Source organism: Lagopus leucura, unplaced genomic scaffold (assembly GCF_019238085.1).
Source record: "Lagopus leucura isolate 7727_CA_CO unplaced genomic scaffold, USGS_WTPT01 Super-Scaffold_100021, whole genome shotgun sequence".
Lineage (NCBI taxonomy): Eukaryota > Metazoa > Chordata > Aves > Galliformes > Phasianidae > Lagopus > Lagopus leucura.
The window spans coordinates 10,206,057-10,226,020 of record NW_024962274.1 but is presented as its reverse complement, the minus strand read 5'-3'; the positions used below and the strand labels follow the sequence as shown (position 1 = coordinate 10,226,020).

The 19,964-nt window shown below is 42.5% G+C and overlaps 2 protein-coding genes and 1 long non-coding RNA gene across 3 annotated transcripts in view; 2 read left to right on the top strand and 1 right to left on the bottom strand.

Annotated features, from left to right (window-relative positions):
- LOC122183995 (vesicle-associated membrane protein 2-like) overlaps positions 1–9,540 on the bottom strand; it is a 37,970-nt gene extending 28,430 nt beyond the window's left edge. The window contains exon 1 of the mRNA XM_042878505.1: positions 9,286–9,540. Coding sequence (XP_042734439.1) covers positions 9,286–9,287 — 2 coding nt within the window. The 5' untranslated portion in view covers positions 9,288–9,540. The remainder of the gene's footprint in view (positions 1–9,285) is intronic.
- The window catches only part of LOC122183996, a 60,794-nt gene extending 48,965 nt beyond the window's left edge, over positions 1–11,829 (top strand). Inside the window, exon 4 of the long non-coding RNA XR_006180466.1 lies at positions 11,757–11,829. This is a non-coding gene — a long non-coding RNA (uncharacterized LOC122183996). The remainder of the gene's footprint in view (positions 1–11,756) is intronic.
- Positions 11,830–14,024: 2,195 nt separating this feature from the next.
- On the top strand, positions 14,025–16,764 carry CUNH17orf50 (chromosome unknown C17orf50 homolog). Its single transcript, XM_042878524.1, has 3 exons — positions 14,025–14,041; positions 14,139–14,301; positions 16,297–16,764. Exons 2-3 carry the CDS (start codon positions 14,162–14,164, stop codon positions 16,577–16,579), a joined length of 423 nt encoding a protein of 140 aa, XP_042734458.1. The 5' UTR covers positions 14,025–14,041; positions 14,139–14,161; the 3' UTR covers positions 16,580–16,764.
- The last annotated feature ends 3,200 nt before the right edge of the window (positions 16,765–19,964 follow it).

Sequence of the window (19,964 nt, the reverse complement as noted above, 5' to 3'; positions counted from 1 at the left end):
TTAATGCCTGATTCTGGAACTGTTGCTTTATTCTAAGTCAAAGTCCCTTCGTTCTTCACAGTATATGTCACTACCCTGACTCCTCATGAGATAACAGTGGGGAGAATGGGCTCAGCACTGAGAAGAGGCTTTACTTCTAAAACTATATTGAAGAAGGTCCTCAGCAACCAGCTTTCTGGAAGTCAGCAGTGAAAACAGTATCAGCTTGTACAGTTCATAACTGGCTTTGCCAGATGGGAGTTGAGCAAGAAAGCACCTGTCAGTTATGGTTACAGTTAGGAGCTCATTCTACTGCTAAAACTTTTCAGTCTCTGCACAGAACTTAAAATCAAATCCACTTACCCTCCTTAGAGTTAACTGGATAAAACTGATTGTCAGAACAAGGTCAGAGCAAGGGCAGTGAATCGGTACTGCAGGGGTCTCAGCTTCAGCTTCACAGCTCTAGACACACAGACGTTATTTAAAGATAAAATAAAATAGATCATATTGCTTCATGTACACTAAGCAGTTGGGAAATGACATGCAAAATGTGCAGCTTAGTGTCAAGATGCCATGACGGGATATATTCTGCCTTTTCCTTCCCTTCTAGTCTTCTTAGGAGAATTCGTTCAGTGCAAAGAAAACGTTCAGTGACTTGAAATGTTTCTGTATGTATATCATCTAGTCAACAAAATTGCTGAAAAAACATCACCGTGTGATCTTCGTGGATGTGTGGGAGAAGGTATCGCAGCTGTCAGGGAATGACTGTACCACTCCTTGCTGGAAAGAAGTCAAATGTTTCAGAAGCAGTCATTTATAGTCTGGTGGGATTTCTGCTAAACACACGGGATGTACAGACTGTCGATAACTTCCAGGAAGATAACTGCTGATTCATCCTGGCAGTACGCGCTCTGAGGCTGAGCTCTCCCTAGATCCCAATCAGCAGAAAGGCTCCCAGCTACAACACTGACACCAGCTCAGAGGATTCTACTTTGAAATTCTCACATAAGCTGATGGTCTACAAGCAATCACTGCATCTCAGGCTGCTTTAGAAGTGTGAGAAACAACTAGGAAGCCAAAGTCTTCCGGAAAGATTCTTCTGCCATTTGGCGTATCTGTGGTGGAAAACAAAACCAGCCATATTTATACACAATTCTGTTGCCTGCAAATACGAGTATTCGGCCAAAAACAATCCTCGAAAATCAAGCCTACAGTATTCACCACTCCCACCCTTTACAAGGGATGCAAAGTCATCTTGCCAGAGTTTTGCTTACTGATGCTCAATCTGAAGCCTATTTAGGAATCCTTGCATTTTTGCAAATAGACAAGTCTAGATATCTTATGTCAACAGTTTTGAAAGGTTTGATCCCACTGAGGATGTTTCAGGTACACAAAGTTGCCAAACATTTTCGCTGCTCAGTGATAGCACAAAGCGCTCTACACTTTCCAGGATTAGGTCACAACCCTCCTTTTGCTGTTATTGATTAAAGCTCTTTGTTTCTTTGCTTCCCTCCCCCTTTCCCTATCTGAATTGTCACCAAGGGTGACAGCTATCAGGTGCATCTATCCTCTGTGCACACACTGGAAATTGATACTATTGGAGACACATGAAGAAAAGAGAAAGGGGAACATTCCGCAGCTATCAGCAAATCTAACCAGAATTCAAAAAGCTTTTCCACAGATCGACCTAAATGAGAGAGAGGTTTTGCTTTTTTCCTTTTATAAGCATTGTCGAGGATCAGAGCAGTAAGAAATGTTTAGTATTAGAACTCCTTTCTAAACTCCAAAAATTATGCACAAAACACCTAAACACTAAAACACGTTATAGGAACCCTTCCATGCAATAATCTGTGCCAACAGCTGGAGGATGACAGTAGATAAGTTTGTGTTTTCAAGCAGCAGTGCCCTTTGCCTTACTGCAGCTCACCATAATTAAGGCCCTGAGTAAGGCCAGATTCACTAGCACATTAAAGAGGAGCTATTTTTGTATGTGAACGCAAATGAACAAATGTAATTTCTAACCATTAACCTCCTGGAGAAGACAGCAAGTGAGCTCAAGGATGATTAGTGATTTTCATTGTTTCTAGGGAAACTTTGCCAGGACCTAAATGTATACAGAAAGTCAGTGCATCGCCTGACTCAGGTCTAAAATGGCAATGAGCCCATTACAGAAATTCTGCCTCCTCAAAACTGGTATCCTTGGTGTGGAGAAGATGCTGAGAAGCTCATGGAGCCAATTCCTAAGTCCTTTCCTTTGCAGATTCCCACTTATGCAGAGCTCGATACTTTGGGCTTACTGCTCTGATGATTCAGAGATGAATTCCAGCAAGAACTTCAGTACACAAGGCTCGCTGGGAAGACCCACTCCTTATCTCCACTTCTGAAATACATGAACTCTAGACTGATGGAGAAGGTCTGAGTAGACAGGGAAGATATTAGGCTAAAGATCTCTCCTGCTTTTGACAGTCCAAAAAGAACTACCAGCATGGATGTAAGGAGCACTATCTGCTGAGCGTGCCCATGAAGCTCATGTGTGACTTTCCAGTGACAGGACCCCAGGGAATGGCATGGAGCTGCATCAGGAGACAGTTGAGTTGGTGTTAGGAAGAGGTTCTTTGCTGATAAGGTTGTTGGGCACAGCACAGGCTCCCCAGGGTCACGACCCTGAACTGCTGGAGTTCAATGAGCACTTGGCCACTGCTTTCAGACATAGGGTTTGGATTTCGAGTGGTTCTGAGTGGAGGCAGGGATTGACCTTGATGATCCTTGTGGGTCCCTTCCACAGCCATTCCTTGAAGCAAGACTACCACCATGCACAGTCTTTGTACTAGCTTAACAGCCAACACAGTGCTAAATAAATCAGCAAGTAAAAAAGTAAAGGACCTGAACTGCAAAAGCCATACCTTGTGGGTCATAACCAATGAGGTCTTGGCAACCTTACCTAAAACCAGCCTGCTGCATGCGACAGTGAGATTTGCTTTTCCTCTGTTATGGATTTAGACACCCTAACTGGATATGAGCATGTATGGTTTTACTAAACATGCAGTCTACTGAGACACTACTTACAAAGGAACAGAATGAGAGTTTTCCCCATCTACCAAATTCTACCAAGCTTTTACAAGAGCTGGTTTAGAGAGATAGAGGCAGACACCAAGTTAGAGAAGACTGCATTGAATATGAAAAATGAGGAAGCCTGCTTGCAGGGAATCTGGATTTTGTACTCTGGGAGGAATATGAGCACTTGAATTCAAGCCAAATTTAATAATGCATTCCAGTGATCTGCTTTCTTTTTTTTATTTATTAAAGAAAGCATGAAAGATCTACTAAGTTGTAATGCGTAACCTTTGGCCTGATTCCTTTGTATTTGACTCTGCTGTCCCATTTAGGTACAGCCTTGTTTCTGTTATTCTGATATATATAATATTATCCTATTATATTATTGCTGGGACAACTTATCCATTCTACAGAAATTTAAAATTTAGTGAAACACAACAAAATCCATCTTCTAACCCTCAACCTGAAATTTCCATCCATAGCAGATGAAAAAGTTGAAAACGTGAATGCTTGGAAACAATCAAATGTTTACCTTCAACATATTCATTTGTGAGTGATGTTTTCAAACAATCACGGAAGGGCTGAGGTTGGAAGGGGAGGTCATTCTGTCCAGCTGAAAACAGGGCCCACAAGACCAGGTTGCTTGGGACATCTTCTGGTCCGATTTTTTAATATCTCTAAAAACAGTTCTCCAAACAACATTCCCAAACATACATGTAACAGTGCTTTAAAAGGTTATTTAAAAACCAAAACTTGCAACTTCATTTCAAAGAATGCAAAGAAGTCTGTTTCATAACTCTGTAAAATATTTCCCCACATGCAGAAATGTGAAATAAAAAAACCCTTTTCCCTGCAATGACTGCATTTTTAATGCCGTTCAAGTTCTCAATTCCATTCTCCAATTAAAATTTTAAAGTTCAGTCATATAAATATCCACCTTGATCTGACAGGAACATCTTAAAAGAAAATCAGCATATCCGGTATTACGTACTAAGAGCAGTTCAGTACAACACTCATCACTGTGGATTGCCAGGAAATACTCTCTTCAGTTCTTTCGTTGATCATGTAAGGAGTTTGTAAACTGTGGATACTTCCTCTCCTACTTAACTCCAGACCAAGGACACATCACAGCCTCTGGTGTATTCCCACTGCCCATCAATTCTATTTCTCTGACTTCTTGCAAAGGCTGTCTCAATCCCACAGGCTGTTTGCCATATTGTATAATAACAAAATCTAGAGAAGTTCATGGCACTGAATCCTCACAAATACAAATGGTCAGCTACTTGGTGCTTCCAAAACACAGGCAAACTCCCAGCTCTGATGTATAAATATGTGGTGCCAACACTTGGTTTCAACATGATTACTGATTTACATTTAAATACCACTGAAAAACAAACCACCAAAAAATACTGAAATTGAAATAATAGTTCTGATGTTCTGAAAAGTCATCCTTTCAGTGACCTTGTGATACTGAGTCCAGCAGATGTGAGCTGCCACTTCAGAAATTTCTCTCTGATTTACTCTGAAATAGAAGACTTTTTTTTTTTTTCCCCCTGTATACTTGTCATTAAATTTTGTACCTGAAGAGATCAAGGAACTTGCTTAGGTATTTCAGATCATTTGGTCAGAAACTTCCACTCTAATTATTTCATCTACAATGTAATTCAAAATGACAAAACACTTGCAAAAGTATAGACAGATCTATTTCAATGAGTTACCACCTTTTAAGAAAACATAAGGTTTTCCATAACTGAACAGCAAAAAACCCACCTTGCAATCATTTGATGACGGCTGAGTGGATAAAGGAAATGAGTTTAGAGGGGTCAAGTCCAGACAGAGAAAAAGCAATTGCATCATTAAAAAACGCCATCATAGTTAATTCCTGGTAATGGCCATGAGCAATGACAGTACACAGCACTGAATGACGCAGGTGAGAGGATATTCTCTGTAAGTCATAATTGCCTAAGATGAGCTGTTCAGTCATTTGTACTTATTTGGGACAGTCTGTACTGCCCCTTCCAGGGCACCATAAACATTTTGCTAAAGCTGTCAGTGAGAATCTACCATGCATCCTGGCTGAAGGGCAGTGAAATGAAGGGAAAAAGAACACTTAATACCAAGCTCTTTTCCTGAACTATGCCAGTTCCTGCTGGGAGCAGTACATACCTGCGTACAAAACATGGATTTGCCTGGTGCTCTAAATATCCATTTTTCAGCAATATCTTAATTGAGTAAAAAGCATTTAAAAACGAGAAATGCTCCTCTGGCAGACTAGTTCAGCTTCTAATAAAACCACTTCAAGTATCCTATAAATTATTCTGCTGCTGCAGCTATCTACACAAGCCACCTGCAGGTCAACTCAAACACGTTCCAAAGAAAGGGATCACTGAATTGAATGTATTTGGGTTTCACCTACTCATATTAGCCTACTTAGCCTATTTTCAAGAATGTTTGTTGTGAAAAATATTCACTATGCCTGTACTTATCACAGATAATTTTCAATTGTCTCCATGCTGGTATTTAATCCTTCACAGAGGTCCTCAAGACAACATTCAGTTTGATTTCCACACTTTCAATCACTCATCATCTAAATATCCAAAAGACTTGCAACCTGTTTGGGACACCCTTATATCAAAATGCAAGTGCATGCAGCAGGAACAATGTCTAACATGAGCTGGAAGCATTTGTTTCTACTGCTGCACACGAAGAACTCTGCATGAATCAATACTACAGGACCCTCAAAACCATTATACCCTTTGACTCACTGTACAGAGAAATATATGTATGTGAAAATACCAAAACAATCTAGCTTCTCTGATTCTGAGGCACCTGACCATAAGATGCAAAAGCTCGAGAGTACAGGGGACCAAAATCTTCCTGCCACCATGGATTTCCAGAGCTCTTTTGGAAAGTATTTCTAGGGGAATGCAGACACTTACCAGCATGGAAGTGCTGCCACACTTACAAAATTCATCCCATCTGTAATTTCCTAGGACAAACACTGGGCATATTCACTTTGCAGCCCACTGAATGCCCCATGCAGTGGATTGGGATCACAAAGAGAGCTGCACTAAATTGGTTTGGCTCTGCTGCTCAGTATGAAGGAGTGGCGTGGTAGAGAGATTTTGCTGAGTTCCATAAAATTATGTCCACAGAAGGAGGGCTAAGAACAACTCTCCTTACAGCAGGAGATAGTCATGCCACTCCTTTCAGAAAAACTGAACAGAAATTCTACCTGAACATACTCATTACCATTGGTAGAAGCATTTTAATCCCAGCCGCCTCATCTAGGATCTTCTCCTTGCTCTGCTTCGAAGCAGGCATGATTTTATTCATTTATTTTTGAAACTGCTGCCCTAGGAATGAGATCTAGTGATGCAGTTCTGCCCTGGGGAGAGCCAGGTGCTTTGTTTTGCTGCTTGTCTCAAAAAGTAGTACCCTGAAATAGAGCTTATGTTGGATTAATGCAATCAAAGGCACCCTGCTGTCTGGTCACTGACCTATCTGTAAACAGCAGATGACATGATGCCATAAGCTTCTATTAGATATGATTACCTATTGAGATGTGACCACTGTAAAAGAAACAAAACCATGCACCTCACCTGCTGCTGTTAGTTTATTTTCCAGAGCTAAACAATGCCTATAAGCACCTCAGATCTGAGCACCATTTTTGACTACTCATCTCTCTTCACTGCTCCTCATATCTCTTCCAACCAGATTTTTGTCTTCTCCTTACATCTGGAACAACCCTTCCAGCTACACTGGGCAAGGTCCAACTCTTCTTTATTCTCACTGTAGATCCCTTTTATATCCCTCTTCTTTCATTCAACCTTTTTATGCCACAACTTCTTCTCCTCTGCCTTCACCAAAGAGAAAGATGCCTGTTAGCTGAATGTGTGTCACCTGCCCTGGATTCTGCCCACTGCTACAGAAACCACAGGGACAGATTCTCACCTGATGTAAAGCAGTGCAGGTCTGCTGGAGTGCACGATCATGAGCCACAGAGAAAGTGGCGAACGTTGTTCACTGATTTCCAATGTCAGAGTAGGAGATCACAGTGAAACTGATACCTGCTAGCTCAAAACCAACAGGAAGCAGTTTTCACAGCCTGCACAGCTCAGTTGTGGAGCTCCTTGCTACTGGACGCAGCCAATGGAGCAACTGGACACCTTCATGAAAGAATAACAGCAAAATCCACTGAGAATCATAAAATACAAAGAAGCTCCCTCTGGTTCAGAAACTCACTGAGCCTCAAGTCCTTGAAAACTGGGAAAGTACTCTGGGAATACAGCTGTATACCCACAACCCAGTGGAAGAGTTCTGTACTGAATCACAGTTTGAGTTAGAAGGCACCCTTAAAAGCCATGTAGTCCAACTCGCCTGCAATGAACCTACAGCCAGATCAGAATGCTCAGAGCCTGGTCCATCCTGACTTTGAATGTGTCCAGGAATGGAGCACGCACCTCTCTGGGCAACCTGCACCAGGGCCTCACTGCCCTCACTGTCAAAAACTAATGATGCTACTTCACACCAGCTGAAGACACAGCATCCTATCTCAAATGCACATCCACACACACATGGAGGAAACGTGTCCATGTTTGCAACATTCTGTAGGAGTAACAGCAGAGAGAACCTCTAATTGCCACTAGCAGTTAGCTGTTATGGTCCTGTGAAGTACAAAAGTTAATGCAGCTACAAGTCCGTCGCTAAGTGCACATTTATCTCTCATGTTCATCACTAACTCAGAAGCCACTGGGACATGATATTCTTGCAGATGTTCCCAAAACAAAACAAAAAAGTCTTCATATCAATACCCGGCAATGAAACAGAAGCCAGCTGACAGTGATGCTGCCAATTACGAGCAGCTTATTTGTTTCGGATTTGTTTCAGTTATCAAACTGAAACATTATTGTCAAAAGAGACAAAAACTGCTTTCTCTTTTCCATCTAACTCCTGTCAGAATTTGATACAAGTCCCTTACAGAAGCACAACCCAGTTCTACCAGCATCACCTCACTTTTTCTGCTTTTATTTACAAAGCCTCATGAGCACCACATTAAATACCCCAAGACTGAAATATACGTGGGTTAAGACAAATGTTATCCAAGTTATTGCTTCATGTTGGAACAGTTTCAATTGTGTAACGCCACAACAGCAAGCACTTGTATTAATCACTGAAGAACAGCTCACATACAAACAAAAGTATTTGACGTCATCATCTGCCTCTTGATATAAACACAACTAGGCAACAGAAGCTTACAGTGAACCAGCTTTTTGCCAGATCAAGTTCAGTGTCTACATAAAGGATTTCCTTTAGAAGCACCCTGCCTTGAAAACCTTTCAGGCAACGTGGATAAAAGCTTATTGTCTAAGAGAGCATTAAGAAAAAAGCCAACAATCCAAAATGTGTGCTTGTAGACTCAAGGCTGCTTCCACTTCTTCTATGAATCAGCCGAGCCCAAGATCTCCCACCACCACCCAAGTCCACAGCTTTCCAGCCCCCATACACTCCTTTCTGCTGTGTAGCACTCCCTGAGATTGTTTTAGACATCTTCTCCAGCTGTCCCTTAGGAGTGACTGTGAACGAGCAATGAATTGAGACGCTAGTAAAATCGTGCGTTTAGGCACCAGATTTTTTTTTGTGAATGAACACAGTTCAGATCAATTTCTACTTAACTAAGCACGGTTCTGATTTAAGAATTGACTTTGGAGGCTTCATCGCTGTCTAGCAGAGAGCATTGCTTTTGTTAACGCTGAACTGAAAGATTTGGAAGAGATTTAAAGGGATACAAACGAGAAGCAACAGATAATCACCGAGCCGTGCAGACAGGGGCCCCTGGTCGTGGGTGCGGCGCGGCTGAGCGGATCAGCCAGCGACTATTTGAGAGAGCGTTTCATCAAACGGCGAAAATAAACAGGACTCGGCAGCCGTGGCTCAGCGCCGCTGAGTGACTCAGACCGTTCCACAGCCCTGCACCTGTTGAGGATCCCGGCCCAGCGTTTCGACTATTCACCCGAGTTAGCTCCCCGCTGCCTGCCGGCTACGCGCACAGCGCTCGCAGCCCCAGCCCGCGCTCCGCCGCCCGGCTCGCGTCCGCCCAGCCCCGAGCCCCGGAGCCGGCGGCCGTGCGGGTGCCACCCACAAGGGCTGCGGCGGCTCCAGACACCGGCTCGCCCCGGCCCCCTCCCGCCCCGCAGGCACCGAGCCCACCGAGCCCGGCTCTGCTCTCCGCTGGCGGCCGCGGGCACTCACATGGCTCCCGACCGCCGCTGCCTCCGCTCCCGTAAAGATGGCTTTCCGGCCCCGCTCCGGCTGCCGGCGGTCTCTCAGCGTTGTAGGCACCGTTGCTGAGAGAGGAGGGGTAGGCACCAGCTACTGAGCATGCCTGTGCCTCACATCACGGAGTAGGACGTCGGCACGGAGGTACCCCCTCCCCACCTCACGGCAGGCAGCAGAAAGTCCTGGAGTGACTCATGGAAACGCAGCCGCCGCTCCGCCCGCGCCGCCTCCCCGCGGGGAGCAGCAGGAGCCTGGGGTGCGGCTCCAGGGCTGGGCTCGCCCCGACGGCAGGTGTGAGGAGGTCGCCTTTGTCTGTGCCATCTTCTTCCTTCCTCCCCTTTCTAGAAACAAAACAAAACCAAACAGCAGAGAGGTATCACAGTTCTGTCCGCGCTGTCACGAGTGAGTACTTGTGAACAAAAAGCGGCTCTCATCGCTACTCACAGTGTACAGCAAAACCAGAGGCAGGCGAGCTACTGGATCTACCATTATTTTCTAACGGTGATCTTCGAAATGAAGTGTATCGGCTGCAAAGCCCGTGTGCTTCTGCCTCGGGCTTCTTGCAGCCTTTGACTCCCACTAAACCTAGGTCGGGGCAGCCACTCTCCACTTTGAATCTCCTTCATTAAAGTCAGCATTTCTTCAGCTCCCTCACACAGCCAAACTTCCATTGAAGCAGAACGTGCCCCTGTGCACTTGAACCAAGGCCATACCCAACATAAAGGCCAAAGAGGGTAAAAGGTAACACAGCTTTTAAAAGAAGTGGGAACTTAACCTTGCTGTCCCCACTGGTGGTTTGTTGTGCTTTACTTATGGAAGCACTGCACCAGACACCACGGCCTGACACTTCACAAACTTTCCATTTCAGGGAGAGCTACCATGAGCCTTTAGAAACAAGCATAGACACAAGTAAGGCAAGGGCTTAAGAGTTTTTGTACATATCTAGACCCCAGATCTTGGGGTACCTGATCTTGGGGTGCTTGCTGGGGATAAAGTATAACAGCATGATCAGATTAAATCTGTGTTTTCTACACGTTTGAAGCCAAGGACAAGATGACCTGTTCCTCTAAGCAACAAGCAAATGCTGAGGTGGAGGGCAAAGGAACTTGTCAGTTCCTAAGCTTGCTATCAAGTTGAAGGTTTTCATGGGAAGAAGAAAAATAATCAGGGAATATGAGAACACCCACAGCAGCAATACACAGCCCAGATATTACGATGCTCAGCTGTTTCTAAGTCAAAGTCCAGGTCACTAGTTTTATTCCAACCCTTGAATTCATTTTCTTTTTTTCTTTTTTTCTTTTTTTTTAATTTACATGAAGAAAACTCTCATTTGGAGCATTCCTTCTTCCACAGGTAGTTTCACATGAAAAAGGTTGCAGAAACTGGGTTGCGCTCAGGGAAGAGATTACTGAGTAAGATCACTTCCAAGACAAACACTGGTTAAGTAACATATTAGAAATGGTTGGAGAGGTAAGCTAAAGTCTGAAGAGCAACACTTCCATCTTTTAGGACACAAAGATGTTATGCTCCTGCATTTTTGATGACCACTGATGGACAGTCATCACCTCCATAACTATGCAAATGATGACCTCATTGTATTTACTTACTGCCAGGAAAAGAGAATGGGGCCTTGGGAAGAGATACACAAGTAGGTAGACAAAATTTAATCAGCCTCTGTACTGGGAACTGTTAGTAGTTGAGCTAGTGTATTTCAAGTGTTTTTCAGTTTTTCTATTGTTCTGCCCTTAATGATGTTAGAATTAACTTGATCCACATCTGGTACAAGCACACAACTTTATTTCTGTCAAATTATCCTAAGCACATGAGCACAAAGGTAAAAGGGCACAGAGAGATTGTCTGCTTTAGCAGAAAGTGTGTCGGTACAGGGAGAGTGCCTCAAACCTTGCTGACCCTGCACCAGCAGAATGAGCTTGATCTAGGTCAGTGTGCCACATCAGATGCCACAGCTGGTTTCAGTCCTGTAAGGGAGAGCCTTTAAAGCCAATTGAGGTGCATCGCTGTACTGTGGCTTTATCTTCAAATGAAGAAATTCCCACTAGCAAAGGCATCACCATTCTACCCCAAGCAGGCTTGTGATCCTGAAGAAAATCCACTGCTAAGGGGGGGGGGTTGTTTCCCTTCAGGCCTACACCTCCTTGAAAGAGACCACAGGTTGGTGCTGAAGGCTGCCAGAGCCTTCAGTGTTTGAGGAGATGCAGAGACACCCTGTGGTGGCAGAAAGAATATGGTCAGAATTCGAACCAATCTTGACACAGAACTGGATCAGAAAAGCTGCATCCTGGGGACACAGAGATCTTCCCCAAGTTGCTGTTATATCATTTCCCCTCTCCTGACCTGCCTTCCTGTCTGGCATCTTTGCCCTGCATGTTTGCCCGACAGTCCCTGCCACAAAGCTTTACCTATAGCTCTGTTCTTTATCTCAGGATCTACCATCTGGCTGCAGCCTGCTGTGTGTACTGCGATTGGAGGGCTAGCTGTGGAGATGCTCCATTCGTGGAAAATGATTTTCCTACATCCTGCCAGACCTGGGTAGGGAAAATTGTCAGTGTCATTTGTAATTTGCTTTTCTTTACCCCTTCTGTAATTCAGTTAGTCCTGAAATCATATAAATATGATAGCACATACAGAGATGCCAATCTGCTGTTCAAGTCGTCCAGGAATGAAAGCAGTGTCACTGTGGATCAGTTCTGACATCGATAGTCTAGCAGGTACCAGACCTTGCTTTTCAGAGACAGCATACAGAGGTAACACAGAGACTCCTGAAGTGTTGCACGCTGTTGTTTAACTGAGATTTACAGACAAACTAATTGTCTCCCAGATCTCAAGCAGGATTCCTGTTGCAGAGAGCCACTGAGCTACTTGTTAAATAACCGACTGCATAAAAATGTAAATCTCAGGGCTGGCTATGATAACATTATTACTGATTACTTTAGCTAACAAAGCCACAACCTGCTATCGCAGTTGTTAAATATGAAAGTTGTGGCAAATCATCAGTATATTGAAGGCAACAGTAGTCAAGTTTCACAGGATTTAAACCCGGAATAAAAGCAAGACAATAAAATTCTGGATATTCAAATCTTCTAATATAGCAACACATTTAAACAAATATAGAAGAATTCCACCTACATCCTTAAAGTTGCATTGGATAGACAGCCAAATAATACCATGTTTGAAGGAGTGAAATTGAAATTATTCAGTGTGTTATTATTATTGACTAAAAGGCTTTAGAAAAGATCCCTTCTGTGTATCTTCTATTTTTTGCCACCAATTTTCATACAGTTACACCTGTACTTTCAATGTTACATTTTCTTCTCTTGATCTTTTAGACAAGAGGGATTAGTACTGAAAGATCCTGCAGCAAAAGCCTTTGAAGCTCACTTCTTAGAGGTAAGACAGATTCCTGCCTCCCCAGCTGCTGCTTTTTGTTTGCCAAAGACTGCTCTGTTCTGCAAGGCTTCACTTCAGCACCACTGTATGCCCAATACAGGCCTTGAACTTGTGGATTGTTTTGATACAAATTAAAAACTGCATTCTTTTAATTATGAAGGGGATAGTTTTCTTCACAACTTTCACTCGCTCATCAATTACTGCCAGTTTCCTTGTGCAGGTCGATGAACTGATTTTAGTTTACTTCATAAAAAATATTTTCTGCCATTTGTGAAGAAACAGTTCCAACTTACCTAAGTTTTGTTGAAAGCTGGGGGTCTCATTACCAAGCATGACAGCAAGATGTATTGCTTACTGCTCATTCTAGGAATTTATGTTTTTCTTGTAAATAGGTCAATATACATTCTTGGTAAATAATCACGACAGTGAAAAACAGTCTTAGGGACTGATCTTATAAAGCACTGGCACACTGAGACCCTATTTTCTGCATTTGTGCTACTGCAAAAGCTAGTTATGGAGCACTGTATTTAAAAGTCTGGTTTCGGTGAGTAGTTGAGAGCAAGGAATGAAAGGGATAAAGGATAAAATCAGAAAAGTATGTCGTTCAGAATGGTTGGTTTTGTTTTTGATACAGACTACAAAGTTTGTATGCCTTGTTTTAGAGGAAGATCCATGGAAGAGTAGTGGAAAATATTTTGAACAACAGGTAGAAACAGACGAGCACTTTCAGTCATTAGAAGGGTGGACAGTACCCTCCAAGCCAAGCAACCAAAAGTTAATGCAATTACTAAGTATCAAATGTAGAGCAGAGAGACTAATTTGATCAGTGAGGCCGAAGGGATAATTCTTGGAGACAAAGCAATGCAATGCGGAAATGCAGCCTAATCAAGTGCTTCATCAAAAGAAAGAGGAAACAATTTCCAAGCCTTAACTAAAATCCCCAGTTGGTTCTTCATCTTTCCAGGGTTCTGGTTTTTGCATTGCAGTGTATGTTCCATCTCACAGCATTTGTTTGTCTGCTTCTGTCCTCTGTGCAAAACTGTTTTGTTGGCTCCTGGCTCCTTTATCAAATGAGCCTCCTCCTCCTTTCTTGCTTTTCACCAATGAGCCTAATCATGAAAGAGTGCACGGAAAAGGAAGTATTTATTATATTCTATGCCCAAGCCTCCTTTCCATAATCATGTGGAATAGCGGTTGAGGAAGAATAGCCAATTTGCCTTGTGGCTGCAGGATTTTTCAAAGCACACACTTGTTCCATCTGATGGAAAGCATCTGCTGGCTGATCTCTGCTAAGCCTTCTGCATAGCCAGGAACCTTACAGGTCTGTAGGGAAACAGAGCGAGAATTTGCCAGGTGCAACACAGCAAGGGAGAGACTATTTCAAAAAGCTATTCAGACTTCTGCTTTCATCCAAGCAGGTGCTGCTGTTACAACAGATAAAATGAGCTGGCAGAAAGGAAAGAAGGAACTTACAGAAGAAAGCACAGGAGATGGGAAACACAACCGAAAGAAGCGGGAGCGAGTATTTAAGAAAAGATTTTCTGGACTGAGTTTCTTCTCTGGGTCTCCTAGGAATAAACTGTGAGTACATCTGAGATTCTATTTTGTAAACTTATTCAAATGAGAAATTTATTTATAAACATTTCCAGTGCACCTCCAAACACCTTTGTATGTTCTGCTGCATTAATAGTTTCACCAACAAGGAAATTGTGACAGGCTAATTAAACAACTTCATCTGAACAGCAGCAAGCCACTCACAGACGTGTGAATGTAAGGTCTCCAAGTTTTGTGTATCTGCATATTCTTCTTTTAATCATTTCTGATGACTCCTCTTGCCATTCAATCAAGAAGATTTTGGAGGGGCGGTATTCTCATGTCTGCACATACATTCTAGCTGCCCTGGGCCATTTCCAGAAAGAACAGGTTTGTTGCACCAGTTAAGTAACTCTAGCTGCAGGGTGCCACAAACAGCGGCAATGCAGCAGCAACCAAAATCAGTGTTGAAAAGTTTCAGCTACCAAGTCCTACGGGATATCTTCCCTACAATAGAGTCTTTGTGCTTGCTGCCTGTTGGAGGAGGATTAAAAAAAAAAAGACAACTAATGGAAAAATATTCCTTTTATCAGAGTGTGAGCAAGGAGTCGAAAATGTACTAGAGCTTACTGCTCTGTGGTCTGTTAGATTTGAGATAGTTCCATCATTCTTGTGAGATTTGAAATTCTCGAGTCCTTGTGTTTGATGTTACTTTTCCTTAACAGGAGATAAACACAGCGTATGTATCACGATAAAATCTTAAAGTGACTCTCCTCATCCATTACAAAAGCTATTTTCTATGCAGACCTCCTAAAAAGAGTCTGTCTTTGCTAATGATCATGAAATTACTGTCTTAGCAGGAAGTACATGCAAGTCGCAGCAATTACTCAGCTAACTACATTAAGTTTGACAGTCACAGCAACTGGTTACAAGCTTGATATAAGATTAAAATAAACAGGCCAGATTTGGTTTTGAGAGAATCTTTCGATCAGTCCAACTGCCAAACAATTGATACCAAGGGCTCTGCTTTGGAGCTTACCTTGTTGCACTCATGGGGAAGTGGACTGGAAGGTGCAAGGATCCAAGAAGTTAGTGAACCAGAGCTTGAATTGCCTTTATTATCCACGATTCTACTAATGCATGCATTCTAGAGGCAGACATCACCGTAAGCAGTAAAACCATGCTGTGCAGCCTTGACAGTAATTTGAAAGTGACAGTTTTTTTTCCCAGTTTTATCTAAAAAAAGCAGTAACACATTAATCACATTAATGGAGAGTCTTCAGATTTTACTGGATGTTTTTTGCAGACATATTGCATGGCAGTAATTCTAAAGATTCAGGCCATCAGGGCCTACACAACTTTCACAGTGGTGTAGCTAAATCAGAAGATCTCTGCCATTCAGCACTGGTTTGTGAGCTCTTGCTGCTGAATATGAACCATGACCCTAATCTTCAACGGTATTATTTTGTATAAAATGTAGTGTATCAAAGCTGCTTTTCCTCCAGCCCTTCAACCTCTACCCAAAGACAGTACAAGATAGGGCTTGTCTATGAGCTAGCATAATTATTTCTGCATGCTAGGAGAAAAATAACCCTTACAATAGTATCGATGAAGTCTATTACATCAGGAGCCTTTAATTTAGATGCACATATCTGTATGGAATTTGTTCTCATGCACGAGGGTATGTCACGGTTACTCACTGAAGAAGTGAACACTGAAGAACTGAAGAGCCCATCTAACCGGCTAACCTGAGTTTTTTTCTTTATTTTACATTTTTGTTTAAGTAGTGATGGACAGTCCTTGTGATAATTCTATGTTAAAAAAACAATGGCTTGTCACTGCTGTCATAACACCAGAGCCAGTTTTCTCTGTTTTCTGCCCCCTCCTGTTCTCTGCAGGAGATCATACTCTGCACCTGCTCGTAGTGTGTCACAGAACCTCAGTAAGGATTCATAAATCAACAGTAACTGCTCCTGGTGATGTCATTCATTTAGGAGATATGTAGGCTAAACTTGTCACCTTTCTTTCCTCTGACTGTTCCAGCCCTCAGGGAAGGAGTCAGAGTTTTGAAGACAAGAAGAGATGCTTACACAGGAAAGGTTCCAAAAAGCTGAAACCAGCACGGGAAGAAATATGTTCTTTAAGGCAACCACATTCTGGAAAAATGTGTCCAAAATGTGAAATCCTTGTCTGCCGAAAATGTGAGACCCTGCATTCAGAAAGCAGTTTCATTGCTCACAGCCTACTTGATCACTACGACAGAGGAGGACGTGGCAGCTCTACTACACTAATTACAAAAAGCCAGAAAGTATGCAGAGGTGATTAACGAATTGCTGTGGGCGCCCTGTTGATACCTGACTACATCAAGAAAGCTGAAGCTTGGATCCATTTAGGCTGAAGCCTCAGTTTGCACAATCTGAATGCAGCATCAGCAACTGCAGCTGTGACGCTGTTCATACTTACCATATGTAGCAGATACACATTCACTCATTTAACCAGTATAAAGTCTGTGAGCAGGAACTGTAAGTGTCTCAGCTGTTAAGAACAGGAAATGATTTCAAAAGCTTCAAAGAGTTTTATTTTTCCCCTCAAGGAATCAAGATTATCACATTGAGCTGCGAAAGAGAAAGCAAGTATTAAATGCAGAACATTACAATTGTTTGTAATGTGTAGGTATGTTTCAGTGTTACTTGTGGTCTGGAATATTAAACTTATTTTTAAATTAACTGGCATGGGTATGTAATTTGATGGGGGAAAGACAGCTTCTAAAGGCTATCCTGGCCACAAAAATTGCATTCAAATTTCCTTCAAGCATTCAATGCCCAACTTATGACTCAGCACCTCTCCTTAAGAGAAGGAGTAACTCACAAATAAAGTATTTGAGCCTGTGTATCACAGCACTGGCATTCAAAGTTAAAGCTTATTAGTGAATCCCACACCTTAAGCTGTCCATATCCATGTCCATATCCCTTCAGTGATGATCAGAAAGCTGGCTAGCCAATGTACAATGCTGGATGGTGGGTGGCTTCAAGGTGCAGCCATACAGAAATATTTGTCTCTATGGAATTTAGGAATGCAGGTTAACTGTACAGGTAACCTCTGGAGCAGGTTACTTACCCCTGAGCCTAGCAATGGGCCTCTTTTCCTCCCACGCCAACTGCCCCAACTCTATATGCAGGACATATTCTTTGCTCTTTGATAAGGAACAAACTTTGTCTCAGCAATACAAAACATTAAGGGTCCTTTTATTCAGCCAAGCAAAAAGAACATGGGGTGCAAAGTTTGGACCTCTGCTTAATCACTCCTCTTCCTAAATTCACAGGTCACTAGCCCATAGGGGAAGGGAGTCTCTCTATCAACCCCACTTCCCCTTTAAAAGTTGTTCCATTTTGATTTCAATCAATGTTGGGTACAAGGACTGGAGTCCACACTCTTTATCTAAGGAGCACTATTAGCCCTGCTGTCATCCATTCTAATATTGTTGGCTACTCACCCTGCTGCCCCATGAAAACCTGCTTCTACAGAAGAAATTCATAGCCATGGAAAGATCTTTCCCACACTCCCGAGCAATAGTGCTCAGCAGCCTTTGTGATACGCGAGGTAAAGATTCCATATTCCTTATGCAAAGGAGGTTAAGAAACAACTTCAGGAATTAGAATGAGCTGCTCGGGCTGTGTTGTACAATGGTCACATCAGAATGTGCATCCAGAGCTTGCTCACTGAGCAAAGCTTGAAAGACAAAGGAGCAAACCTCCATTTAAGGTGGGATAAAGGCAGGATTCACAAGCAAGAACAAACCACTCCAGTTCCTCATTTCTCCCTGGACTTCAGTGGATAGAGGCGCTCCCAGAAGAAAGAGCTGTAGAAATCCCAGACAAAAAATTAGATCTTGCATACATCCTTACACTACAGAGAGTTGTAATCCCTTGGAAACCATGTTTCCATGGTGCTCAGTTGTTGCTTCCACTCATTTGCTTCATAAAAGCCAGATGATGCCTGGCAAATCAGAATTAATCTTTTATGCTTCTCTGTGATCACTATTTTTAAAATTCTTGAAGTGTGATCCTTCACAGACGTTCCAAGAGTAAGCCATACAACTACTTAAGGAATATAAATGAATCCCCATCCCACTTCATCAAGCAAACCCAGGGAAAACTTCAACATAATCACCTGAGGAAAAGCAAAGTGACAGGATGAGAAGGATGAAGGACTGACTCATCACAACAGCATCATTTAAAATCTGATCCAACGTAGTAAAACCTGTTAAAACAAGTAATGCAGTTGAGCCTTTAGACAGATGTTCTGGAAATGACACAGCAGGTAAGGTTATGTCAGCATCTGACTGGCAACATCTTCCCTTGTGGTTTACCAGAGGGCAGACAGTGGGGATGCAGTTCCCCATGTAGGCTAATGTGGCTGGAAAGGCATCAGCATAATAGTAGCACGCAAATCCACCTCATTAAGGAAAAAAAGCTTTCTTGTCTTCTCACTTGGTCAGCAGTAAATGCTATTTTGCCACAGCATTTGAGGAACAGCTACTAAAATGACTGAACTCCCTGGGCAGCAGTGGCAGAAGCACGTACTCTATCAGTCAGGAAGTCACACTCAAAAAGAACAAATACAAGATTTTTATTATGCATTAAGGAAGGATGAGCAGCACGCTACTCAGATTTTCTCAGTATCATTAGCTGTTAAAATTACTGCACTCTTCCTGGGTAAGCTACCAAAATTTGCTTCACATATCTGCTTGCAATTGCATATTCCTGAGACCACATTTATTCCTTCTGCTCACTCAGACTTCAGCTAAAAAGTCTTCAGTGTCCTCATGGGAATGTTAGAAAACAGCTCTGCTGGCTCCTCAGTCCTTGCACTAACTGAGAATTAGCTGTGTTCCCCAATACCCCACGTGGGCTACAGGTTCTGCTGTTCCCACAGAAGCTGTTAGAGGAAGCTCACATATCCATGTGATCTAAACTCCATGTGACCACAACTAAATTCTATGGAAAGGCAAAGCTAGCTCTCTGAACTGATACGCCAGAAATATGAAGCATCAGCAGTTCCTATGTCTATTTAAATCCCTTGAGATTTTATCTGTTATGATCTTCCCATGATTAATTTGCACAGATACTCCAGTTGCAGGAATAATTTCACTACTAACACCTCACATCCTGACTACATCAACCAACAGTCAGCTGCAGACAAACATGTCACAAGCAAAAGTTTTGCAGTAGATGAGACAGTGGAGTAGTTAGCGTGGTACTGTGGTCAGGAATGCAATAAAAGACAGTGAAATAAAAATACCACTACCCTGAAATTAGTCTGACACCCAACTATTGAGCCAGCCTACAAATAATACAAAGCCATATGTAAAATGTTGCACTCCAGCAGCAGTGCAGCACTTCCAACTCGTACAACAGCACCTGGTGAAGTGTGCTTTCCATCAACACAGCTCTATTTCCTAATCTCTCAGCACTAATACACCAGATGGTTTTATTTTTAATTTTAAATTTCAAATGTTTTAAAAATCTTGCCAGAAGCAGGAGTGCATTATGTGAACACAGGATTTCGGTATCGAAGTTAAAGCCAGCTGAGACATATAATATCAATACAATGTATTTTGAAGGAACAGTTATAGAAATATGACTACATGCTTAAAAGATTTAGGATTGGAGTCATTCCTAGGAAATAAAACCATGATCTTAGCCTGGCAT